This window comes from Pygocentrus nattereri, chromosome 23, assembly GCF_015220715.1.
Source record: "Pygocentrus nattereri isolate fPygNat1 chromosome 23, fPygNat1.pri, whole genome shotgun sequence".
NCBI classification, from domain to species: Eukaryota; Metazoa; Chordata; class Actinopteri; order Characiformes; family Serrasalmidae; genus Pygocentrus; species Pygocentrus nattereri.
In genome coordinates, this window is record NC_051233.1 from 32,143,163 (window position 1) to 32,170,885 (window position 27,723).

Sequence of the window (27,723 nt, forward strand, 5' to 3'; positions counted from 1 at the left end):
ATGTCACAACCACAAAAGACAAAAAGACAGTTCTTCAAGGGTTAGTAAAGGCAATGCTTAGAACCATGAGTACTGTAGAGAAACATTAGCACGCTTAAAGGGTTCTTTGTAAGGGGATATGGTTCTTCAGATTGAAGAAGAAAGTGCTGCATATGGTTCCACGCGAGCTGATTGGTTGAGAAGCTGTTATTTCACCGTAACATCATGAGTTTTTTGCACTGTATCACTCCACTGAGACGCCGTTGCTAAGCAACGACTCTGACAGCTGTAGGAGACGCTCAGCCATTTGAACGCTTTTACTTCTTTGCCTCAAACAGAAAACGGACGCTGTTAAGACCACATCTGACCGACAGCCGATTTGGTCCGACTCTGAAGACGAGACGACACTAAATTCCCAAACTGTCGTCTCCACTGAGCAGCTTTTCAGTCGGCAGCTGTGACAGAAGAACAGCTGAACAACCTGGAATCAGCCAGAAATGAACCCAACACCATTCGCCAAACTAAACGGGCTGTAAGAAGCTTTACAGACCGGCTGGAACAAAACAGCATTAATACTGATCTGGAGAAACTGACCAAACTGAGCTGAACCTGATATTGCAGCGGTTTTATGGCTCAGTCCGACCCCCCCCCCCCCCCCCCCACCTCTCCGTCCTCCCCCCCTCAGCTTTGTCTTGGTCTCTGAAGTGACTCTGCTCTAATTGAAGAGACAGTCTGACGAAAACCTAAATAAATCTCTCTCTCCGACCGTTAAGGACACAAAGGCTGTGTGTGTGTGAGGGTGGAGGGTCTGGCATCTCCAAACCACACAACAATACGAACTCTGTCCTCCACACACACACACACACACTTCGCCCTGACCCCATCACAGAAGACACTACTCAAAGCTAGCATTACACACAGGGGTGTCGAACTCAGCCACTAAAAGGGCCACAATCAAAAACCTCAACAAATCCCTCGGCCAAAAACAAATACCTTAAATAATATTAATACAAACTGACCTGGCCACCGTTTATTTTTAGGTCAAATATAGACACTGCTAGAAAACCATGAAATATCAAAGGACAATATTTGAAATATTAAAAAAAACGTCCCCACAAGGCAGGCCTATGTGCTCCAGGTGCAAAATACAAGGGGCCCTGTGTAGTCTGGGACCCATAGTGAACCTCTTGGACCCCCTGAAGGTCTCAAAATCGAAATTCTGGGGGTCCCTGAAAATAAGCTCATAATGATGTTATGCTGTCCGTTCAGAAACACAAGACACTCAAATACAGATTCCTTGTTTCTCGGCTTCTCTCTTTGGTGTTCTTAACTAACTACAGCTCCTGCGCTGCTCTGCCTAAGGGTGGCGCTGTAGCAGACTGGGTCCACCCAGTCGGTCCTTCATAGCCTAGAAACTGCAACTCGGCCCGGATTCCTCTGATAAAACTTTCCAATGCGCTGCAGCGGCTCTGTAAACCTGAAAACTCGCCCGGTTTCCCGAGGGTTTGGAATGAAGAGGGACTGTTCCTCGTTTCTCACACTGAGACAGAGGAGGAGATGAGGAAGATCTCGGTTACAGTGAGGGAGCAAACGCTGGAGGGCCACCCAACACGGGACCCCCCGAATACCAAATCCCATTTCACCCCTCGCCCCTACCACTTAGCCCTACCCCTCTGTTTTGCATGTTCACGTCTGGGGTGGGGTGTCCTGATTCTTGTTGAGATAGAGGGGTGGGGTGAAGTGTTTGGGCTCTATGACCCTCCAAACCGGCGAGATGAGCCACTAAAGAGAACCCACAAGTGTGAGAACAGTTTAATGTGGCTTCAGTGCATTATGGTTCTTTTCTCCTATCGCTAACAGTATGCTAATGTCTTGGCAGCTAGCTAGCTAACTTTCCCGGTCCACCTTAAATAGTCCAGCACTTCTGACAGTGAAGCGCCAGAATGGAACTGCTGCTCCGTTTAAGGCGGAACGGAAAAATCCGAATGAAAATCTGGTGAACATCTGACTTCAGCTTCTTACCACTGAAGAATTGGGGGGGGGGGGGTCATAATAAATAACTGCCCCACCCTCTTTGAAGGCGTTTGATCCCTAACTAAAGCCCAGCAGTGAGGAGCTGAACTTTCCCCTCCTCTGCTGTCCCTGCAGACGGGCAGGGTCGCCTACAGAGCGGCGCTAATAGCTGTTAATGAAGTGATGCTCTTTTATTAGAGGGTCTCATTTCAGAGGGAAGATCTCAACCACTGCCCCTCATAACTCAGGTCCAAGGGTTAGGGTTAGGGTTAGGGCATTACATTGCAGTGCATGCTGGGGACTGTAGTCTGAATTGGGCTAGATAGGACTGTGCTTTGGGCCTGACCTGGCCTGCAGGCCTTGGGATGACATGTGGAAGCTAACACAACCTGAAAATCTGAAAACGGGGGCTGCCAAGGGGCTCGATTTGCCAGTTTTCTGTGTCCTGTCTTGCTCATTTTTCAGTGATAACCACAGAATTCCTAGAGGGGAATTTTACTCGGGCTCTAGTATGGCATTGTGAGCTGCTGTCGGAGCCCCAGCAGCTAAAAAACCTGAAATCAGCTGTTTCTCAAACGCTGACCGTGCCCTCCGCCCACTGCGTACCAATCCACGCCAAAGAAGAAGGAAAGGAAACTGGTGTAGTTTGCAGCTTATAATCTTCAAAGAGGAAGTCTATTGTTCATAGAAATAGGATATTTAGCCAACTGGACCTGTTGGAGCTTAGCTCCACTGTCCGCGGGACAGCTGTGGCTGCAGGACTTCCCCAAATAATCCACGCAATGTGTGAGCAGCCCATGGTCTCCACCATCCACTGTCCCTCAGCATTACCCAGGCCTGATGGTCACCACAGCTGGCAGGCTTGGCTCTACCTCTCCTCCCAAAAAAAAAGTCATTGTGTTTCAGCATTCAAAACACTTCCCATTTTAAGTTAGGCGTTCCCACAACAGGGAACTTGAAACACCACATACACACTAGTGAATACACACACACTAGGGGCAGTGAGCACACGTGGGCAGCTCAATCCGCAGCGCCTGGGGAGCAGTTGGGGGTTAGGTGTCTTGCTCAAGGGCACTTCAGTCATGTGCTGTCAGCTCTGGGGATCGAACCGGCGACCTTCTGGTCACAGGGCCGGTTCCCTGACCTCCAGCCCACGACTGCCCCTGTATAGGTAACTGTGCGCTTTGAGCTTTTACAGTTCTGCAGTTCTTCACACTCTACGCCATCAGAACAGACTAAATAGTTCAGTATACCACTAGAACTGACCTCAGGGCAGGCTATGTAATGTAACCAATGTATTTGACTTGCTCTTATTTGATTGGCTGCTGTAGTGATTAACAAATGAGAGCCGAAATCTAAACGGCTGAGATTTCCCGCCGCGTTACTGGCGCCTCGTCCCAAACCGCACACTAGCTCACTAAATAGTGTGTAAAATCCTCCCATTAGAAGTGCACTCATTAGTGCAGGAGGTGAAGTGCAGGAGTGTGTGGTTTGGGACGCGGCGTCAGATCAGCCAGTGAGGCGCGTTCAGCAGCTGCTCTGCTGAGCTGCTCGGTAGCTGCTCATTAACCTCCTCCGAGAGGACGTTTGAGGGGTTTGTTGATTAAGGAGCTTCTATTGAGGTGAATTCATGTATTTATTGAGAAGCTGATGTTGCTCCACATTCACCAACTTTCCTAACTCGCTCTCCGTTTAAGGCGCCTCAGTGTAACTGCAGGTCCATTTAAGGTGGAACGGAGAGCTCAGGTGAGAAGCTGGTGAAGAAGAAGCTGCTTCATCTTCATTTGTGTGTCTGAGTTTATTATTTAAGCGGTTCGGCAGTTTTTGGCTCCACTTTTATTCGTTTTTATAAAAGATCTCACTCTGGAACGTTCGGAACTCTGGAGAAGTGCAGGTTATACGGATCCACTGATCTAGATAACCCTCTCCTCGTAGTGTTTCTGGAGGAGCATCTAAAGCGTCTACATATCTGATCATGTGCTTGTGGTCATTGTGGTCTGTGCTGTTGGTGTTTATCTCCTGCTGAGTCTGCAGTGACGGTGAGACGAGATCCAGCCGAGCTGCAGCTCACCTGCCAACGCGGTCTTCTTAGTGACGCGATATGTTACCATGAATTTCTCTTTTAGAACAATAACATTGTAACCAGGAAGCAAAGTCCAGATGCGGCTGTGAATCAAAGTTCTGGGAAATCTTGGATTAGAGCTGGGCCGTCAGTTTGAGTCAGAAATGTAAAAATCTGGTCAAAAACAGAGAAAAAAACGTTACAGCCTTAGCCTGGTCAGTTAAAACCTTAGCCTGGTCAGTTAAAACCTTAGCTTGGCCAGTTAAAACCTTAGCCTGGTCAGTTAAAACCTTAGCTTGGCCAGTTAAAACCTTAGCCTGGTCAGTTAAAACCTTAGCTTGGCCAGTTAAAACCTTAGTCTGGCCAGTTAAAACCTTAGCCTGGCCAGTTAAAGCTTTAGCCTGGCCAGTTAAAACTTTAGCTTGGCCATTTACAGCCTTAGCCTGGCCAGTTACAGCCTTAGCTTGCCCAGTTAAAACCTTAGCCTGGCCAGTTAAAACCTTAGCCTGGCCAGTTAAAACCTTAGCTTGGCCAGTTAAAACCTTAGTCTGGCCAGTTAAAACCTTAGCCTGGCCAGTTAAAGCCTTAGCCTGGCCAGTTAAAACCTTAGCCTGGCCAGTTAAAACCTTAGCCTGGCCAGTTAAAACCTTAGCCTGGCCAGTTAAAACCTTAGCCTGGCCAGTTAAAACCTTAGCCTGGCCAGTTAAAACCTTAGCTTGCCCAGTTACAGCCTTAGCTTGGCCAGTTACAGCCTTAGCTTTGCCAGTTAAAGCCTTAGCTTGGCCAAAAATGCCAAAAATCAGATTTAGCCAGTTTTCTTACCTCAAATAAAAACCCAATTAATTAGTATCATATTGACTGTCGTCCTGGTGAGTTACATCATCTCTACCGGACCTGGTGATGTGGTTTCTGAAGCTGTATGACACACTGTTATGTATAAACATGGACTGAAGCCCAGAGAGAAGTTAGACTGCTGTTAGCATTGCTAATGTAGCTCATGACGACATGTATATAGATAACAGTGAGTCATTCACATCATCAAGTCCATTAGACATTCCTGAGCACCTCCACACGGCTAATCACGCACTGACGCCCTCTATGGGAAGGGCCAAGGTCGTCTCAATCTTCTGAGGCGCCTGAAGTCCTTCACCATCTGCCGGACTATGTTCAGTAATATGTGCAGAAACTCAGAGGTGGAATGATTTAAACTGCTTTATACAGTGTGTTTCATTTTTATTTTCACAGCCACTTTACTGCATTCGTAAGAATTTAAACGTGTAAATATTGCAAATTTCTCTCTTTTGTTTTAAATTATTAAACTGTTTATTCTTTTAGATAAATGGCAACTGTAACTGCAATTTCCCTCTGGGATCAATAAAGGATTCTGATTTAGGTAAGCACTTAGCACCAAGCTCACTGGCTATTGGGATCGAGCCGGTAAAAGTAAAATATATATTTAAAAAAAAAATAATAATAATATTAATATATTAAATATACACAAAATATAGACACAATATACATTTTAAAGGTACTTAAGTGACTCAGTGTTGTGATTTAAAGTGGCTTAGTGTTAAGGTGTTATTGTCCATAGCAGACATGATATAATATAATAATAATAATAATAATAATAACACTGACAGAGTGACTGAGTGAAATGGGGACGGACCCACAGCTTCACAGCTGGTTCAGAAGCCTGACAGCCTGTGGGTAGAACCTGTTCTTTAACCGGGTTGTTCTAGCCCGGACGCCGGAGTCTGGTGAACAGGCCGTGTGCTGGGTGGCGCCGTCTGTGGTTCTACGTAGCCCGGTTTCCCATGCGCCGGTCAAAACATCGCACTGCCAATTTAAAAGGAAGCTGTCCCAAAGCGTGTGACCCAGGTGCTGGAGGGTAGTCACACCTGTCAGCAGGTATAATTAGGGCAAGTCACAACAGTCCACAGTGCAGGCAAAGCCCGCCTCGGTTTAAAGCTCTCGCTGTAAAGAACGAACAATAAAACCCAGTTTATTCAGCGCTTCACTCTGAACTACGTCTGAATGACCAGGTCGAGGACGCTCATGTTATAGCGACGCATGCAGGAGGTCAGTCTTCTTTAGGTACTGATGACGTCCACAAAGCGCACTCTGACATATTGTCATGTTGCCCACTCAGCCTCAAAACATTATAACATCATGACCACCTCCGTGTTTCTACCCTCACCGTCCACCTTACCAGCTCCACCTACTGTATAGCTGGACTCTGTAGTTCTACAGTTACAGACTGTAGTCCATCTGTTTTTAAACACCTCAGTGTTGCTGCTGGACTGAGAACAGTCCACCAACCAAAAATATCCAACCCACAGTGTCCTGTGGGCAGCGTCCTGTGGGCAGCGTCCTGTGGGCAGCGTCCTGTGACCACTGATGAAGGACTAGAGGATGACCAACACAAACTGTGCAGCAGCAGATGAGCTGTCGTCTCTGACTTCACATCTACAAGGTGGACCGACGAGGTAGGAGTGTCTAATAGAGTGGACAGTGAGTGGACACAGTGTTTAAAAACTCCTGCAGCACTACTGTGTCTGATCCACTCATACCAGCACAACACACTCTAACACACCGCCACCATGTCAGTACCTGCCCTGTGAGGGTCCATGGGGGTCCTGACCACTGAAGAACAGGGTAACAGAGTATCAGAGAAACAGATGGACTACAGTCTGTAACTGTAGAACTACAGAGTGCAGCTATACGGTCTGTGGAGCTGATAGAGTGGACAGTGAGTGTAGAAACACGGAGGTGGTCAGAACGTTAGGCCTGACCGGTGTGTATGCTGTATGTAGAACGTGACGTTTCACAGAAATGACTTTGTTTACATCTTACGCCTTTAGTTTCCCGCATGTTTTGAGAAACTGGTGCCTTAGTTTGACGTGTGGTTGAAACTGGCCACGGTTTCCACTGCAGACGTGAGCCGACCTTCTCGGCGCTGTGGTGCAGATGCAGCGGTGTAGCGTTTCTGTTTGCACTGCGAGGCTCCAGCTCTGCAGAGTCTGCAGAAGCTCTGCTGCAGCAGCGGGAGGAGGAGAAGGAAGTGGTTTTGTCTTCTCGTATTTCGTGGAGCTGCAGTGGTGATGCTGAGGGAACAGCGTAATAACGGAAGAATGAAAAGTGGAAGAGAAACCCGGAATTCCTCGGCGTTGGCTGTCGGACAATAACCGCCATCACTCGGACGGCCTTCGGGCTCAAATAGGGTTGAACTAGGGCTGCTATCATGAGTTCCATGACCAATCATGAGATGTAATTACGTCATTAGACCTACAGTAATAAAACGCTGTGGGTTGCGTTTGATGTTTAAGCCACACGTGGTCATATAATCAAGATAAACGGCGCTTAAAAGGTGCTTCTGTCCATCGTTCCACCGTGAGAAGACCACTCAGCGCTGGAGGTCTGAACAGATGTGTAGCTGATCAAGAAGAACCTCACTGAGAAAACATGGCTCTTCAAGGGTTCTTAGGTAATTACAATGGTTCAATATAGAGCCATGAACGCTCAAAGAACCATTCGCATGCTCAACGAGGTCTTTGCATGTTGAAATGCTTCTTCAGAGAATGTGCTGTAGATGGTTCTACACGGAACCGTAACTGTAGAACTACAGAGGGGAACTATACGGTCAGGGGAGCTGATGCATGTTAACGGGGGTCCATCAGGGGGTCCATCAGGCTCGGTTGTCTTACTGTAAACGAGAGAAGCAGCACAACTGAGATCATTCAAACCGCCAACTGACCACTGCAGATTCATCATTAAGGTAAATATTGATCGTTTCATTTACATCAAGATTACTGGCTCATTATTGGAGCAATTAAAGGCAATTAAGCCTGTGTGTTTGTGTGAAAAGGGGAAATTGTCGTCTTCCTCTTTCTGCCTCTGTAACTCAGCGGAATTCAGCCCTGCTGACTCAAACCAGCTCCCCGGCGCTGCCTCGTTCTCAGAGAGGAAACCATCACAATCACTTAGTCACGGCACGTGTCCCTCGCTGTTGGGCCATCGTGACCACCGCTCCCACCACCCCCCCGTCTCCAGGGATTCCAGACCCATGAACCTATAGACCCACAGACCCATAGACCCATGAACCTATAGACCCACAGACCCATAGACCCATGAACCTATAGACCCACAGACCCATAGACTCATGAACCTATAGACCCACAGACCCATAGACCCATGAACCTATAGACCCACAGACCCATAGACCCATGAACCTATAGACCCACAGACCCATGAACCTATAGACCCACAGACCCAGTAACCTAAGGCCTATAGACCCATAAAGCCATGAATCAGTGCATCTCTAAAATAGATCAATTAAAAACAAAGCGATGGCAATAATTATCATCATAATCATTAATATAGACAGCTAATGTATCATTTATAATAATATTACAAGTAACACACACCATCTAGACTACATTATATATGCCTCCTGTGTATCCATAGAAACACAATGAGCCCTAAAAGCTCTTTAAAGGGCTCATTTCCTACAATTTACTAGTTTTACGCCACCAGGTTTGTGTGGGTTCATGTGTTAAAATAAGATAAGATAATCCGTTATTAGTCATATAATAATCAGTCATATAATAGTAATAATGGAAACAGGCTGGGTTTGCTACCTATTCTGATAGGCCACTGAAACACCCCTAAAGTTCAGTGTGAGTGGGTGGGGCTAAACTGCTGTAGGCCGGATCTGTGGAGCCAACGTGGCATTTTTAAATTCGACCGCATTTGCATTTCGACGTCGAACTTTCTCATAACAAAAAAAAAGTGAGAAGATTCATTTCGCATGATATTTGCTCTTTAAAACCAGGCCGGCAGCCTCGGGCGACCCCAGCCACAGACCTCAGACGCTGATGGTGTGAGGGCGAGGGAGGAAGCGTGGGGTAAAGCGCTCTGCGACGCTGTTCTCAGACCAGCCAGGCAGGCGTGTGAGCTGAGGAGGAAACACAGAGAGCTGCTCTGAGATCAGCAGCACACAGGCATGTGTGACCTGTGTGTGTGTGTGTGTGTGTGTGTGTGGTTGTTCAGCCTACCACACCTATTTATCCACCTCCATTGGTGCCACTCAGGCTCTGGCTTTTCTCTCTCGTCTGCTCACTGTCCCTCTTCAGCGTCTTCTAATCTAATATTGCAGTGTTCGCTACTAAACTACTACTACTATTATTATTATTATTATTATTATTATTATTATTATTATTATTATTATACCCATGTGTACCATCTTATACCCATTATTATATCCATGTGGTTGGTTAGTGTAGTGGTTAACACCTCTGCCTTCTACACTGTAGACTGGGGTTCAGTCCCCACCTGCGGAACCGCCCTACACTACACCAATAAGAGTCCTTGGGCAAGACTCCCAACACCGCCTTGGCCTACCTGTGTAAAAATGATCAAGTTGTAAGTCGCTCTGGATAAGAGTGTCTGCCAAATGCCATAAATGTAAAATGTAAATGCATTATTATTATTATTATTATTATTATTATTATGCTGGTTTTCTGTTAACTAATTCATCCCATATCGATGCCATTCCAACTTCGGAATGTTCGGTCTGACTGGGAATGGTGTGCTTGTGCACAGCTTTTTGATCAGACGTACAGTTTTTGTACAATCATTGTTAAATGACAAAATTTTCCCCATAGAAATGAATGGAGGGCACCCAGATACATCGCAATGAGGCCGTTAGCAACACTTACTAACCATGTTGGATACCATAGCAACTACCTAGCAACACCCTAGCATCCACCTGGGATACCTTATCAATCACCTAGCTACACCCTAGGAACAACTTGGGATACCATAGTAACCACCTAGCAACACCCTAGCATCCACCTGGGAAACCACAGCAATCATGGTTCTATGCATGGTGAAGTTGTTCTTCAGATTCATAGAGAATGTGTTGCATATGGTTCTATACAGAACTAGAACTCGTTACAAGCTTGACTTCGCAACAACTGCAGGAAGCTTTTTGATGCCATATACAAGGTGTGAGATACAGGACCCCCTAATTAACCACTTAGACCCCCTAAATGTCTCAAAATCAAAAATCTTGGGGGGGTCCATGAAAATAAACTTGGGGCCTATGGAAACTAAGCCTGTTTTGAATTCACTGTTTCTGTGATGCCCTGCGACGCACTGGCAACCTGTCCAGGGTGTGTCCTGCCTTTCGCCCAATGACAGCTGGGACAGGCTCCGGCACCCAACCATCAAGGTATAAACAGTGCAAATGTTCCTCAAAGGTTCTACAGTGGTTCTAAGGTCTGATTGTGAACCTTAAATCAGGTTCTCCAGGTGAAAAGTTGGTATTTGTTCCTTTTCATAACCGAATGCTTTAAAACAGAGCAGTAGAGTAAAAGCCTGGAGGCGAGGCGAGGCGGGGTGTGTGGAGTCAATACAGCTTAGAACACATCATTTCAGTGGATTATGGTTCCATTATGTTCCCTGACTAAAGGGACCGAGATGGAGCCTTGAGGGTCCCACCCCAGTGACGAGAGGGGCAGTTTAGCACCTTTATTTCTCAGAGTGTACTGTAGGCTGAATCGTTGAATAGATGCAAATGCACACACTGTTTTTTGTGACATCACAAACACGATGAATTCATAACATTATATTAATTCATGGCACCGAACATTGGCCTTATCTGTGATACAGGCCCTTTAAAACAGGCCGTAGGTTCGGATCACACTAAAGCTAAAAAAGACTCTTCAAGGGTTCTTTAGCAAACAGAACAGCTCTATTTAGAACCATAAGTTCTACACAGACCCCTTTCGCGCTTAACCGGTTCTTTGCATGGTGAAATGTTTCTTCAGAGTGATGAAGAACGATGTTGACACCTTTTTGAAAGCGTCTTCTATAGTTACAAGCTGGATACCATAGCAACCACTTAGCAACATCCCAGGAACCACCTGGGATACCATAGCAACTACCTAACAACACCTTTGGAACCACCTGCGATACCATAGCAACCACCTAACACCCCCCTTTGGAACCAACTGGGATACCATAGCAACCACTTACCAACACCCTAGCATCCACCTGGGATACCATAGCAACTACCTAGTAACACCCTGTTCTACACAGACCCCCGTTCTTTGCACGGTGAAATGGTTCTTCAGAATGATGAAGAACGATGTTGACACCTTTTTGAAAGCTACTTCTATGGTTACAAGCTAGACAACAACAGCAGAACCCCTTTTGGTGCTGCACAGAACCTCGCACAACCATTTCACCAAAAACCTCACGGTTCTAAACAGAACGTTCCCTTATCTCCGTTTTAAGCGCGTACAGCAGTGACTAATTCACCCCACGGCTCTCTGTAGCTGTAAATAGCTGTTTGTTCCATCGTGAACGAGCAGAGAGGTGACAGGGAGGCCTTGCAGCGCGTAGCCCATCATCACAATAACCGGCCAGCCATCTGCCCACTTGCTCTGTGTACACAGGCCCAGCCAGGCCCAGGCCATTCCCAATCCCACGATTAATCCCACTTTACAGCTGAGGGAAAGCACAAGCTGGGAAAACTGTCATGATGGACTTCACAGGCTTTAAATCTGCGCTGCATTTATACACGTCCTGCTTTCATAACAGAAAGCAAAGCAAAAGTCTTTCTGACTCTACCAGCACTTCAAAACAGGGCGTCTTTCCTTTCCCACCCGTATTAGGCACAAGCCACGCCTCCTGCGCCGTGATTGGCCACCAGCCGCCCCGCTTGGTTTGGCTAGCAGCGCAGACCCGGGATCGCCTGGGCAGGAGGAGGAGCTTCTGTCGGAAAGCAGGTGGGAAACGAAATAAGGCGCTTGGAGGAAGGGGAGCCCCTTCTGAAGGGGAATAAGCTACTTTCTTCACCTCGTATGGCGCCTATGACGTTGTTCCCATCCTTGATGACGTCCTTGAGGAACTTGCTCGTCCTCTCCAGCTCCGATTCGTAGCATTTGAGCCTCTCTCTGAAATCCGGACTGTCCGAGTAGCAGTCGCTGAACTCCAGCGGGGGATGCCCCATCTCTTTATCTGACCTGTTAACCCCCCCGGCTTACTCGCCCTCCTCCACTTGGAGCACACTTTTCGGATCGATACGGATCGATATCGGTGGATGACGTGGGGGTGGGAGGAGGAGGAGAAGGGGGGCTCAATAATAAAAGTGACGTCACGCCTCACTTTTTTGCCTCCTTTTTCTGGTCACTCTGGGTCCATACAGTCCAGAAAGGCGGGCCTGGGTCAGACGGTGCGCGCCGGCGATGTTAAGTCAGTCCACATTTGGCTGAGGCAGCAGTAAAAGCCCTGTCCCGCTGCAGCTGCGCAAAGACGGCGCGGTGCGAACTCCTTCAAACGCTCCCCGAACTCAAAGCAGAGCGGCGCTGAGAATCAGCGGATTTAATTGATTCATTAATTAATTAATACCAAAAAAAAAAAACAACCCCAAGGCGCTCGTCTCTGCAGCTCCTCGCTCCGCTGAGGGATCCTGCTCACTTTTCCTCGTTGTGGGAGAACCTCCTTGTGGAGGAGGATGGTCAGATGCACAAGGCCCTCCTACAGGAGCAGCCTTAAAGACACAGGACCCCGAAAACGCAGCACACAGGGCGGCATTGTGGCGGAGAAAAATGGGCGTGGAGGGGCATTTTAAAGGGAAAGGCCGCTGAAGTTTTAAGATTTCTCAGAAAAACAAAGGGTTGAGACGTAAACACGTTCCTCCAGAAACGGTTGGCATGAGTCGCTTCGTTCTCGAGAAAACTGCCAACAAACATTTGTTCACAGTGGTGGTGATAGGAACCAGACATCCAGCTCACAGCACATATGTTTTAAACACAAGCTATTCAGGCAGAGAGGCATGAAAGGCCATTATAACACCGCTGCGGTGGGTTTGGAGAGGGAATAAAATGGTTATATTTGTGTTGTAGTCATGGCGACACCGGGTTCCCATCACCGCCATTGTGAGTAAATCCTAACTCAATAAAAACACTCAGTTATGCGATTTTTAACAATGTTACTGCAACCAGAATGGAATTCTTCAGTCAACGCTACAAAAATACAAGGTTTTAACAGATTGTTGGGGACGTATCTGGGTGTTTATACAACTGTGGGCAGTGTTGGCGTCCAGATCTTTGAGAGAATGGACCATGATTATCACCTTAACTGTGATGTCCATTATTTATGAAACTGCGGTGATTGAGGACCTAAGAGACCTGGACACTGCTCTTATCAGATCGAGGCCTGCTGATGTGCCGAATGTCCCTGTGGTGAGTTTTATATCGTTACATCGTAAACTCAGATTTAAACGCAACAGCGCCCCCTACCCAAACTCTGATTTAAACACAACAGCGCCCCCTACCCAAACTCAGATTTAAACGCAACAGCGCCCCCTACCCAAACTCTGATTTAAACACAACAGCGCCCCCTACCCAAACTCAGATTTAAACGCAACAGCGCCCCCTACCCAAACTCAGATTTAAACACAACAGCGCCCCCTACCCAAACTCAGATTTAAACGCAACAGCGCCCCCTACCCAAACTCAGATTTAAACACAACAGCGCCCCCTACCCAAACTCAGATTTAAACGCAACAGCGCCCCCTACCCAAACTCAGATTTAAACGCAACAGCGCCCCCTACCCAAACTCTGATTTAAACGCAACAGCGCCCCCTACCCAAACTCTGATTTAAACGCAACAGCGCCCCCTACCCAAACTCAGATTTAAACACCACAGCGCCCCCTACCCAAACTCAGATTTAAACACAACAGCGCCCCCTACCCAAACTCTGATTTAAACACCACAGTGCCCCCTACCCAAACTCTGATTTAAACACCACAGCGCCCCCTACCCAAACTCTGATTTAAACGCAACAGCGCCCCCTACCCAAACTCACATTTAAACGCAACAGCGCCCCCTACCCAAACTCAGATTTAAACGCAACAGCGCCCCCTACCCAAACTCAGATTTAAACGCAACAGCGCCCCCTACCCAAACTCTGATTTAAACACCACAGCGCCCCCTACCCAAACTCTGATTTAAACGCAACAGCGCCCCCTACCCAAACTCAGATTTAAACACAACAGCGCCCCCTACCCAAACTCTGATTTAAACGCAACAGCGCCCCCTACCCAAACTCAGATTTAAACGCAACAGCGCCCCCTACCCAAACTCTGATTTAAACACAACAGCGCCCCCTACCCAAACTCTGATTTAAACACAACAGCGCCCCCTACCCAAACTCTGATTTAAACGCAACAGCGCCCCCTACCCAAACTCTGATTTAAACGCAACAGCGCCCCCTACCCAAACTCAGATTTAAACACAACAGCGCCCCCTACCCAAACTCAGATTTAAACACCACAGCGCCCCCTACCCAAACTCAGATTTAAACACCACAGTGCCCCCTACCCAAACTCTGATTTAAACACAACAGCGCCCCCTACCCAAGCTCAGATTTAAACACCACAGTGCCCCCTACCCAAACTCAGATTTAAACACAACAGCGCCCCCTACCCAAACTCAGATTTAAACACCACAGTGCCCCCTACCCAAACTCAGATTTAAACACAACAGCGCCCCCTACCCAAAGTCAAAATTAATTTAAATACAATATAATATTTAATATTCTGTGTAAGTATAATTAAAATATAATAATAAAATATAATACAATAATATAAAATAATAAAAAAAACATAAGTATAATTCATAATTTATTTACATTTAATTATCATGTATACTTGTATATCATGTATATCACAGTGCTCCTTAACCCAAATTCAAACATAATTTAAATATAATTTAATATTTAATATTTCATAAACACAATGAAAATATAAAACTAAAATATAAGACAATCATATAAAATATAAAATATAACATAATAATAAAAAATGTAATATTAGTATAATTTATAATTAATTTAATTAATTTACATTAAATTATAATTTATAACTTAAATATAACAGCGCCTATAACACACAATTAAACATAATTTAAATACAATGTAATATTTAATATTAAATATAAATATAATTAAATGAAAATAATAAATACAATACAACAAAATAAAATATGGTATAAGAATCACAATTATTAGTATAATTTAAAATTTCTTTAAACTTATTTGTCATTTAAATAGCACAGCGCCCCTTAACCCAAATTCAAATATAACTTAAATATAATTTAATATTTAACATTGAATTTAAATATCATTAAAATATAATAATAAAATATAATACAATACAGGTTTATTTAATAGTTACACATATGATATGATTAAAAATGAGCATAAACCGCATAATAATAATAATAATAATAATAATAATAATAATAAGAGTGCGCGTGGCAGATCGCGCGGAAGTCGCGTTGTCTTTGTGCACGTCAGCACAGGCTGATGACGTAGCACATCCGCGTTGTCTGGGGAACATGGCGGACGTGGAGGACGTAAATAAACCCCTGGTGAGAGATTTACGCGCTTTTATGAAGATTAATGTCGGAACCCGCCGCGACTGTCGGACGGTTCTGGTGTGGGTTTGTTGGGGACGGTTCTCCGTCTTAACGGTGGCCGCTGTGTGTGTCCGTAGCGAGATAAATGGGAGTTTATTGGCGGTGCAGCTCAGCGTGGAGCTCTTTACGGAGCAGCGCCCGATGACTGAGAACTGTGGACGCGCTGCTGCGGTCCGGGCCTGATCTGGACCTGTTATGGGCCTGATCCGGGCCTGATCCGGGCCTGATCCGGACCTGTTATGGGCCTGATCTGGACCTGTTATGGGCCTGATCTGGACCTGTTATGGGCCTGATCTGGTCCTGATCTGGGCCTGATCTGGTCCTGATCTAGACCTGTTCTGGGCCTGATCTGGTCCTGATCTGGGCCTGATCTGGTCCTGATCTGGGCCTGATCTGGACCTGATCTAGACCTGTTCTGGGCCTGATCTGGACCTGATCTAGGCCTGTTCTGGGCCTGATCTGGACCTGATCTAGGCCTGTTCTGGACCTGAGCTAGGCCTGTTCTGGGCCTGATCTGGACCTGATCTAGACCTGTTCTGGGCCTGATCTGGACCTGATCTAGGCCTGTTCTGGGCCTGATCTGGACCTGATCTAGGCCTGTTCTGGGCCTGATCTGGACCTGATCTAGGCCTGTTCTGGGCCTGATCTGGACCTGTTCTAGGCCTGATCTGGTCCTGATGTGTCCGTAATCATCAAACGTCTCTAACTAAGGCTTCTCATAAGAAGCTGATTTCAGCCCGAGGCGTCAACGTTTAATAACCATTTAAGGTGGAGCGGAAGAATTTCACAGCCTCTCAGAGTAACGTTAGCAGTGCTTCAGACTCCTTTATACATTATATCTGATTTTACTGATCTGGACCTACTTGTCTGGACCTGGTCTGGTTCTAGACCTGCGTTCTTAAAAACAATGGCTCTTCATGGATTCCTCATTAAAGACAGTGGCTCTGTATTGAACCACGAATGCTCAGAGAACCATTTGCATGCTTAAAGCTTTCCTTTTGTGTTGAAATGGTTCTTCAGATTGACTGAGAATGTGGTTCTACATAGCTAGCACCAAAAAGGATTTCTCTACAGTTACAAATTTGTCATCATAATAACAGCAGAACTCCTTCTACATCAATATGAAGAACCATTTTACCATTCAGAAATCCATTCATGCATGCCGATGGTTCTTAGAGCGTCCATGGCTCGATGTAGAACCTTTTTTTTTAATATAAAGAACCCTCGTAGAACCATATTTTTTTAAGAGTGTAGGTCTGGACCACAGTGAAGAGCACGGCTACATTGATCAAGGCCAAACTGCCAATGGGATGAGCTCATTAGTGACTACTGGAGTTAAATAATCACAACATTAATACACTATATGGACAAAAGTATTGGGACACCTACCGGATCTTTTAGGAATCCCATTCTGAATCCATGGCCATTAATGTGGAGTTGGTCCTCCTTTGCAGCTCTAACAGCTTCCACTCTTCCAGGAAGCTCCCTACAGATTTTGGAGAGGGTCTGTGGGAATTTCTGTCCATTCATCCAAAAGAGCATTTGTGAGGTCAGACACTGATGTTGGACGAGGAGGCATCGCTCATGATCTCCATTCTAGTTCATCCCAAAGGTGTTGGATGGGGTTGAGATCAGGGCTCTGTGAGGGTCAGTTAAGTTCTACCACACCAAACTTGCCCAGCCAGGCCTTTATGGAGCTGCTTTGGCCACTGGGGCTCAGTCAGTCTTGCTGGAACAGAAAAGGTTCTTCCCCAAACTGTTCCCACAAAGTTGTAAGTGTACAACGGTCCAAAATGTCTTGGTGCTGAAGCATTAAGATTTCCCTTTACTGGAACTAAGGGTTCTAGGCCAACCCCTGAAAAACAGCCCCATGTCATCATCCCTCCTCCACCAAACTTTACAGCTACACAGTGCAGTCAGGCAGGTAGCGTTCTCCTGGCATTCGACAAACCCAGACTCATCCAGCAGACTGACAGATAGAGAAGCGTGATTGGTCACTCCATAGAATACGTTTCCACCGCTCCATTGGTGGCGTTTTACTCCGTACGATGCTTGATATTGTGATTTCTGATCTTGGGCTTGTGTGTAGCTGCTCAGCCATAGAAACCCATTTCGTGAAGCTCCTAATGTGCATTGCTGATGTTGCTTCTAGAGACAGTTTGGATCTCTTTAGTGATGATTCAACAGAGCATAGACATTATGAGCACTCAGCGGTCCCACTCTGGTCTACTGCTTTGTTGCTCCTAGATCCCTCCATTTCACAGTAATAGCACTGACAGTTGTCTAGGGCAGATCTAGCAGAACAAATCTCACAAACTGACTTGTGGCAGAGGCGGCATCCTCTGACATTGTTTAAATTCAGTGAGCTCATCAGTATGACTATCTACTGACTGTGTTTGTCTATGGAGACTGCAAGGCTATTTGCTTAATCTGATCCACCTGTTAGTCATAGGTGTGGCTGAGACACCAAAACTCAATAATAAGAGGGGTGTCCCAATACTTTTGTCCGTATAATGTATCACGAGCATGTTTTCTTGTTGATTTTACACATATAAAACTGTGTATTCTCAAAACTGAAGGAACAGCATTGCTAAAAGTCCTACTTTGCTAATGAAGCCAAAGGCTCTCATATTCAGTGCCTTGTTGTGATGTCAACAGCCAAACCAGGGAGATGTTTAACCACCTTTGGACCAAAATAGCTGGAACATGGGATTTTAACAGTACCTCTGAAAAGAAAACTCAGATCATTATCCATAAACCTGCTCCCATAAAAATGAAGATACTTCGATGAGCAGGAAGCTGGGTGAAAATAATTTGCCGGTTGTTTCGTGTGGTCAGTTTGCAGGTTTGTCTGACGTGTCGATTGCGGAGGATATTCCGGTAGAAGGAGATATCGCGGTGCCGGTGAGGTCTCAGAGTGGAGACGATGAGATTTCTACGCTGGACGAGCCTGTAAAGGACACTATTGTAAGTTTTCCATGGAGCTTCTGAATGAGGGATCACTTCCTACACACAAACTCATGTTCAGCATTTCTCCATAAATTCCTGTTGGAGATTTAATCAGACTGATTCAGAGCCATTTGGTGTGAGATGGTTCAGATCTCTTTACAGTGGTGGTGGTAGGAACCAGGGGTCGTCATGACTACAACACAGATATAGACATTTTATTTACTGTCTAGAACCACCAGAGAACCTACACAAGTTTATATGGAGTGATGATGATGGAAAATAGTGGAAAATCTGAAGGTCGCAAGGCTAAAATATTATTGCAAAACTGTCATAAAACAATGTCTCAGACCATTTCATGTAATAATGTGGCGTTTTTAATGGTAAAAAACTATTTTTTCTTACTTTTATTGTTTCTACATATGGCCGGAATTGTTTATATTAAAACACTGAGTGTTTAAAGACAATAATCAGATAACGGGGAAACTCCAGGTCTACAGGAGTCAGACAGTAATCAGATAATGGGGAAACTCCAGGTCTACATGAGTCAGACAGTAATCAGATAATGGGGAAACTCCAGGTCTACATGAGTCAGACAGTAATCAGATAACGGGGAAACTCCAGGTCTACATGAGTCAGACAGTAATCAGATAACGGGGAAACTCCAGGTCTACATGAGTCAGACAGTAATCAGATAACGGGGAAACTCCAGGTCTACATGAGTCAGACAGTAATCAGATAATGGGGAAACTCCAGGTCTACATGAGTCAGACAGTAATCAGATAACGGGGAAACTCCAGGTCTACAGGAGTCAGACAGTAATCAGATAACGGGGAAACTCCAGGTCAGGAGTCAGACAGTAATCAGATAATGGGGAAACTCCAGGTCTACATGAGTCAGACAGTAATCAGATAACGGGGAAACTCCAGGTCTACATGAGTCAGACAGTAATCAGATAATGGGGAAACTCCAGGTCTACAGGAGTCAGACAGTAATCAGATAACGGGGAAACTCCAGGTCTACAGGAGTCAGACAGTAATCAGATAATGGGGAAACTCCAGGTCAGGAGTCAGACAGTAATCAGATAATGGGGAAACTCCAGGTCTACAGGAGTCAGACAGTAATCAGATAACGGGGAAACTCCAGGTCTACAGGAGTCAGACAGTAATCAGATAACGGGGAAACTCCAGGTCTACAGGAGTCAGACAGTAATCAGATAACGGGGAAACTCCAGGTCTACATGAGTCAGACAGTAATCAGATAACGGGGAAACTCCAGGTCTACATGAGTCAGACAGTAATCAGATAATGGGGAAACTCCAGGTCTACATGAGTCAGACAGTAGTCAGATAATGGGGAAACTCCAGGTCTACATGAGTCAGACAGTAATCAGATAATGGGGAAACTCCAGGTCTACATGAGTCAGACAGTAATCAGATAACGGGGAAACTCCAGGTCTACATGAGTCAGACTGTTATCAGATTTCTGCTTTACATCCAGCTGATAAACTCCCAGACGATGACACGACGTAAACATAACTTAAAAACCCAAACGTTTTTAAAAACATTGCGCCACTTTACCTTAAAATATGAACAGACATCGTCTAGAAGATGAAAAATATTTAAATCCTTCATTTCATCAAGTGTGTATTTGGTTTCTCGCTTATTTCCGGTCCCGCCGTCTGTTTTCACACATACTCAGACGGAGAAATCCGAAGTTCACCCTGAGAAATCTGATTACTGATCTAAAATCCAGCCTCTTTATTGCATTGAGATCAAAGTGAGCTGTTCACACGACCACTTGAATGATCCAATAACTGCAGAAATCCGATTATGATCAGATTATTGAGTGCATGTCAGTCATCAGGCAGTGAGTTCATAACCATCTCATGTAGGAACTTTCTGTGAGGGAGTCTTTAGAGGTGGACGTCTGGTTCCTATCACCACCACTGTGAACAGTTCTGAGTTCTGAAGTTTATCTAGGGCCAAGCCGCCCTGAACGGCTCTGTTCTCATCTTAACCTTTTAATTACACGGAAAATACTCAGAGCTCCCCTTTAAGCGTCTTTTACCGCACACGTTTAGGGCGGTTCTGAGTTCATGCTTATTCTCGAAGCTGGATTTTCGACCTGACCTGGTGTTTCGTGTGTGTGTGTGTGTGTGTGTGTGTGTGTGTGTTGCAGTTGAGGGATTTGAAAGCGGTGGGTCAGAAGTTTGTCCATGTGTTGTATCCAAAGAAAAGCTCAGCTCTGCTCCGAGACTGTGAGTATAATAATGTCAGTGTTTATCCGAATCATTTAACCCATTGATCCACACACGCAAACTCATTGCCTTTCGGCAGAAGAACAGCAACAGTTCACATCATTATTTGGCCATTTTATTATATTATGGGCACTGAACATCGTCGGTTGGTGTAGTGGGTAACTCCTCTACCTTCTACGCTGTGGACTGTGGTTTAATCGCCTGTCTGGCTAAGCACCCGTCACTATAGCAGTAGAAGTCCTTGGGCAAGACTCCTAACACCACCTTCCCCCACCTGTAAACGATCACATTGTTAGTCGCGCTGCCTGAGAGCATCTGTCAAATGCCAGTCTTCTGAAGACTCGGTGAGAAAGGTTCACGTTGTCATTATTAGTAGCCAAGATATCAGGGCCAGATTACTAAAAGTCTTAAGAAAGAAAATCTTCTTAAACGTGTTTTTTCTAAACTTCATTCTTGAGAAAAAGGTTGCAAGAAATTGTTGATCTTCAAACAACTTCTTAAGAATTCTCTTCTTTTCTTTTTCGCTCGTCTGGCTTCACACGCATATGAACTTGAGTGACATCCCATTCTTACATTTACATTTACGGCATCTGGCTGACGCTCTAATCTAGAGCGGCTTACACTTTGATCATTTTTACACAGGGAGGCCAAGGTGGTGTTGGGAGTCTTGCCCAAGGACTCTTATTGGTATAGTGTAGAGTGTTTGCCCAGGTGGGGGATTGAACCCCAGTCTACAGTGTAGAAGGCAGAGGTGCTAACCACTACACTAACCAACCATTCTTAATCTATAGGGTTTAATATGATGTCGGCACACCCTTTGCAGCTATAACAGCTTCAACTCTTCTGGGAAGGTTTTCCACAAGGGTTAGGAGTGTGTTTATGGGAAGACACTGATGTTGGACGAGAAGGCCTGGCTCTAATTCAACTTTTGGGAATATAGTTTTTTCTTAGGAATGATTCTAAGAGCAAATGTTTGTCCTGAAAATATAATGTTTTCCTAGCCTTGCTCTTAGGCTGTGAGAGTTCAGCATCTAGATCTAGAGCATCTGCTGCTGCTCCTCATCCTCATCTGTCACCCCACAATTACTGTGTTTTCTGATGAGGATTTTTTGCTGTTGGCTGAAGTTTGGTTGGATGTTTTTTATCCATTTTGTAGAACTAAATAGCAGAAATAACCATTAATACAAATTCAAACGTGTCTTGCATCGTTTACGGTATGTGGTAAAATACAACGTAGCATATATGAGAAAACGATGAAGACTTTCAAATGAATCACCTTTCACAGTTTAAAGGACTTGTTGTGTGTCTCTCTATAGGGGATCTGTGGGGACCTTTACTGCTGTGTGTTACCCTGGCGCTGTGAGTGATTCACACAGAAAACACTAAAACACTGCGTACAGCTAATGATCGTAATGGAGCAGGAGCTTCACTGCCAAGCTCTGGTGTAAAAGGTGTGTGTGTGTGTGTGTGTGTGTGTGTGTGTGTGTGTGTGTGTGGGGCAGGATGCTGCAGGGTGGATCAGCTGACAGTAAGGATGACGGGGGTCCGCAGTTTGCTGAGGTTTTCGTCATTGTCTGGTTCGGCTCCATCATCATCACCCTCAACTCCAAACTGCTGGGCGGGACCATGTGAGTAATCTGACCAATCAGAAACAGCCACATCAATGAATCACCGACCAATAAAATCAACTCGTATCACTACATCAATGACCAGTCAGATCCACCCGCATCACTGCATCACTCACCAATCACTTAACCACCTCACTGACCAATCAGAAACAGCCACATCACTGACCGGTATGATAACCTGCATCGCCGACCAGTCAGATCCGCCCGCATCACAGACCAGTCAGATCCGCCCGCATCACAGACCAGTCAGATCCGCCCGCATCACTGACCAGTCAGATCCGCCCGCATCACTGACCAGTCAGATCCGCCCGCATCACTGACCAGTCAGATCCGCCCGCATCACTGACCAGTCAGATCCGCCCGCATCACTGACCAGTCAGATCCGCCCGCATCACTGACCAGTCAGATCCGCCCGCATCACTGACCAGTCAGATCCGCCCGCATCACTGACCAGTCAGATCCACCCGCATCACTGACCAGTCAGATCCGCCCGCATCACTGACCAGTCAGATCCGCCCGCATCACTGACCAGTCAGATCCGCCCGCATTACTGACTGATTCGATTGTAACACTTCATCACTGACCAGTCAGATTGACCTGCTTCCAATCTGATGACCAATCAGCCGGCAGTGTTGATGCTTCAGTGTAATCTTAATCTTACGCTACTCAGAGTCGACAGTGTGCAGTGTTAAATCCAGGCTCTGTACCTGAGCCGTGCAGCGCTCCCCCCAGCGCCATCTAGTGTGTGTCAGTGACATGGTCTGTGCAGCTGCGGTTAGAGGCTCTGTTCTCCTTCTCTCTGCAGATCGTTCTTCCAGAGTCTGTGTGTGCTGGGTTACTGTATTCTCCCGCTGACCGTGGCCATGCTGGTTTGTCGTCTCGTCCTCCTCGGCTCGATGGGAGTGGGCGGTTTCATCATCCGGCTGGTTGTGGTCACCGCCTCCTTCGGCTGGTCGACGTTCGGTATGGACCAACTCAGCCCCACTCGCACGTTCATGCTCAGCCAAGCTCTCGACAGCAGAGGAAGGTCATAACAGCTGAAGCTCGTCATTTTAGTATAGAAGCTCGCATTTTGTAGCTTTTAGCTTTCTGGGTCTTATTAGAACTTCATACCTGATGTTACTCAGCTTTCACTGTCGTTTGAGCGTCGTCTGCAGCTCGGTGACGTTCCAATAACACGGACATCCAGAATGAAATGCTAAAAAAATTATATCTAGGATGAAGTTCTAATACAATAATATACAGAATAGCGTTCTAATAAAATTAATATCCAGAATGACATTCAACTAAAATTATCATCTAGAATGTAATTCTTATAAAGTTAACATCCAGAATGAAATTCTAATACAATGAATATCTAGAATGAAGTTTAAATAAAATTAACATCCATAATGAAGTTCTAATATAATTAATATCTAAAATGAAATGCGACTAAAATGAACATCCAGAAATATATTTGAATAAAATTAATGTCTAGAATTAAAATCTAATAAAATTATTATCCAGAAAGAAGTTCTAATAAAATTAACATCCAAAATTGTTTTAATAAAGTCACTATCTGGAATGAAATTCTGATCAAATTAAGATCTAAAATTAAGTTTTAATAAAATTAACATCTAAAATTAAGTTTTAATAAAGTTAATATCCAGAATGAAGTTCTAATAAAATTAATATCTAGAATTAAGTTTAAATAAAAGTAACATCTAGAGTGAAATTCTAACTTAACTAATAACTAATATCTAAAATGAAGTGCTGCTAAAATTAACATCCAGAGATATGTTTTAATAAAATTAACATCCAGAATGAATTTCATTTATAATATAATTTATACCTAGAATGACATTCTAATAAAATTATTATCCAGAATGACATTCTAATAAAATTAACGTTTAGAGTTTCTAATATAATTAATATCTAAAATGAAATCCTACAAAAAATGAACATCCAGAATGACGTTTGAGTAAAATAAACATTCAGAATGAATAAAATTAGTATCCAGAAAAAGGTTCTAATAATTTCTGACACACTAACTCCTCTTTCTTTACTTTTATTATAAGCTTTATTTATAGCCTTCTAGTGTATATGTTCAAGAATTTTCTATTATTTCTAATAACAATAACTTTGGGTTTGGCTAAACAAGACCCCGCCTGGTGCCGCCCCCCCCCCCTTACCAAATAAGTGAATTAAATCTCATTTTCCTTTTAAAATTAGATTTCTTAAGCATTTTAACAAAACAAAGTATAATATTGTTATAAAATACATTTTTGAATAACTGAATTTGACCTACCTTCCATCTTTATCTGTATACTCAGCCCACCATGAACATTGTTTCCTGGCCCCCCAACACATGAAGTTTGTTCACCCCTGAGAAAGGACGTCAGAGTGTGTGTTGTAGTTCCTCATTGCACCACCAGATGGCAGCACAGTGCTGTACCCCTGAGAAAGGACGTCAGAGTGTGTGTTGTAGTTCCTCATTGCACCACCAGATGGCAGCACAGTGCCGTACCCCTGAGAAAGGACGTCAGAGTGTGTGTTGTAGTTCCTCATTGCACCACCAGATGGCAGCACAGTGCTGTACCCCTGAGAAAGGACGTCAGAGTGTGTGTTGTAGTTCCTCATTGCACCACCAGATGGCAGCACAGTGCTGTACCCCTGAGAAAGGACGTCAGAGTGTGTGTTGTAGTTCCTCATTGCACCACCAGATGGCAGCACAGTGCTGTACCCCTGAGAGAGGACGTCAGAGTGTGTGTTGTAGTTCCTCATTCCACCACCAGATGGCGGTGCAGCGCTGTGCAACAGCTGCAAACATAGCTTTTCTCTTCCTATGGGATTTCTTTGTTTTGTTAAACTCGGGGTGAATTGTTGTTTCCTTCTTTCTCCCCCCTGTGGCCCCCCGCGGCCCCCCGCCCTGCGCCGTGCTTTATTTTGTTCCTGAAAGCTGGGAAGGGCTGATATCGGATTGAACTGGCTGCTCTAATGCACTGATAGATCCGTGCCGCTGTGGTAAACACGGCCGACGCCTCACACACACTCAGACGCTGTGCAGTCAGACCTGCTTTTGCCTGTTTTCACGTGTATACACACACACACACACACACACACACACACATTTGTGTGTATATATAAATATATGTGTGTATTTATATATACACTACTCACAAAAAGGTCGTGATATTTGGCTTTCAGGCGAAATTTATGGAAAATGTGAAAAGTTCACGCTGCAGTGATGTGATATCATGAAAGCAGGGCGTTTCAGTCGAAGCGTGCGGCGGTGATTTCCTCCTCTCAGTCCACTGAAACCAGAGCCAGCAGCAGTGGCAGGTAAACCCCAACAACACATCTCAGTAACTCGTCACGCGCCCTTCAGCATCAATTACAGCCCGGCTGACGTCTCCTGCTGTTCACCAGTCGACTCGTCTGCTGAGGCGCGGCGTCCCTCTCTTCTTGAAGGGCGGCTCTCAGGTCATTGAGGTTCTGGGGTACCGAGTTACGAGCCTCTACACGGCGACTCAGCCGATCCCATAGGTTTTCTATGGGATTGAGGTCTGGAGAAAGTGCAGGCCGCTCCATTTGAGGTGCCCCAGTCTCCAGCAGCCGTTCCCTAATGATGCGACCTCGATGAAATGAGGCCTGGGTTGTTCATGCAGAGGCACAGTGACTGGATTAATGATGTTATTCAGTAGTTTGGGCCACTGGGTCACTGTACCATTCACAGTGTAGGGCAGTTCTGTATTGACTGGACACACCTGGCCACACTGTAACTTCTGCACTTCAGCAAGTTGTCTTGACCACGTCTACATGCCTGAATGCAGTGAGTTGCGGTCGTGTGATTGGCTGATTAACTATTTGTGTTAACAAGCAACTGAACAGTACCTAATAAAGTGGTCAATGGGTGTATGTGTGTCTTTATGTATGTGTGTGTGTGTGTATATATATATATGTGTGTGTGTGTGTGTGTGTGTGTGTGTAATGTAAAACTAAAAAAGCAAACTTGAGCCACTGAACACATCTTAACAGATCATTTGGGTTTATGGAAAGGGAGGAAACTGGTTAAAACATTTGGCCGAACTTTCCTTTAATGTCTTGTCATTTTTCCCTCCTGCAGCCTCCACGGCCTTCCTCGCAGACAGCCAGCCCCCCAACCGGAAGGCTCTGGTGGTCTACCCCGTGTTCCTCTTCTACTTTGTGATCAGCTGGATGATCCTGACCTTTTCTCCATCTCATTAACTTCTCAGCCAGTCGGCAAATGGGACATAAGCTAAAGCTCCAGCAGGCCGGTTTAGAGCCAGGCCGTGATTGGTCAGGATCGAGGGACGATTTCGGAGATCTAAAGGGAAGAAATCAACCTGCCTCCTAAAATGCACCAGTCTTTCTGACACCTCTCCCTCATCCCTCGTTCTTTGGGCTGGCTGGATGGACAGATGGAAGGAAGAGAGGAAGCGGCGATTTGAAGTTTAGTTTGATTCTCAGTTTGTGCAACAAACCCACATCTTTACACTTCAATATTAATCAATAGATCTAATCTTTAGAACTGTCTGATCGTGTGTGTGTGTGTGTGTGTGTGTGTGTGTGTGTGTGTGTGTGTTTGAATGCTTGTTATGCAAAAGTTTGGGCACGCCTGGACAATAAAAAAGTAATTTCTGCACATTTTAATGCACAATTACAGTTTATTTGTTCGTTAAAAAAAAACACATGGTTTGTGCAAAAGTTATGGCACCTTTTGGAATTCATATTTTTCCCCCAGTATGTTAAATTCAGCCTATGAATAGAAATTGTGTGTTAATATGTGCAGAAGCGTGTTCTCTGTAGAGGCTCTGTTCATTTATGGCATTTGGCTGACGCTCTGATCCAGAGTGACTTACAATTGGATTGTTTTTTACACAGGAAGGCGAAGGTGGTGTTAGGAGTCTTGCCCAAGGACTCTTATTGGTATAGTGTAGGGGGCTTATCCACGCAGGGGGTTGAACCTTAATTATTTACCTTCACTTATTTACACTGAGAATATCAACAGAACATGTTTGTCCAGAATATTCAAACGTTTGCATGCAGTAACACGTCTGAACAAAACCTCGTATCTCCAAAACGGTGACATTACAGGAGAAGGAAAAAATCTACTTAAATTTTAATGTAAGTCAATGGAACCAGAATTTTTTTCCAAGATATTTTGATCCGTTTCTTTTGGTCCATTTATCAAGAAATTTACACGCGATGTGAAGATCAACAGGCATTTTCAAATTAGGCCAAAAACTATGTTCATGTACTGCTATACTTGTGAGGACCCAATGTCCTCACTATGATAGGACTGAGTTTTTATTTTAGTTTTTATTTATTTTTTGGCTGATCCT

At 45.0% G+C, this 27,723-nt stretch overlaps 2 protein-coding genes across 2 annotated transcripts in view; one reads left to right on the plus strand and one right to left on the minus strand.

The window, feature by feature from the left end:
- Positions 1-12,610, minus strand: part of ophn1 (oligophrenin 1) — a 96,851-nt gene extending 84,241 nt beyond the window's left edge. The window contains exon 1 of the mRNA XM_037533390.1: positions 11,918-12,610. Within this exon, the coding sequence (XP_037389287.1) occupies positions 11,918-12,071 (154 nt within the window). The 5' untranslated portion in view covers positions 12,072-12,610. The remainder of the gene's footprint in view (positions 1-11,917) is intronic.
- A 2,804-nt stretch (positions 12,611-15,414) lies between these two features.
- yipf6 (Yip1 domain family, member 6) lies at positions 15,415-27,013 on the plus strand. Its single transcript, XM_017723699.2, has 7 exons — positions 15,415-15,497; positions 18,384-18,512; positions 20,672-20,750; positions 22,067-22,109; positions 22,253-22,378; positions 23,184-23,341; positions 26,484-27,013. Exons 1-7 carry the CDS (start codon positions 15,465-15,467, stop codon positions 26,603-26,605), a joined length of 690 nt encoding a protein of 229 aa, XP_017579188.1. The 5' UTR covers positions 15,415-15,464; the 3' UTR covers positions 26,606-27,013.
- The last annotated feature ends 710 nt before the right edge of the window (positions 27,014-27,723 follow it).

What these genes read in the sequence shown, in the direction of transcription:
- yipf6 (XM_017723699.2), top strand. Translation starts at nt 15,465, where the DNA reads ATGGCGGACGTGGAGGACGTAAATAAACCCCTG. An exon ending in CTCAGCTCTGCTCCGAGACT is followed by an intron (nt 20,751 to 22,066) that starts GTGAGTATAATA and finishes GTCTCTCTATAG; the next exon opens with GGGATCTGTGGGGACCTTTA. An exon ending in CTGTGTGTTACCCTGGCGCT is followed by an intron (nt 22,110 to 22,252) that starts GTGAGTGATTCA and finishes TGTGTGGGGCAG; the next exon opens with GATGCTGCAGGGTGGATCAG.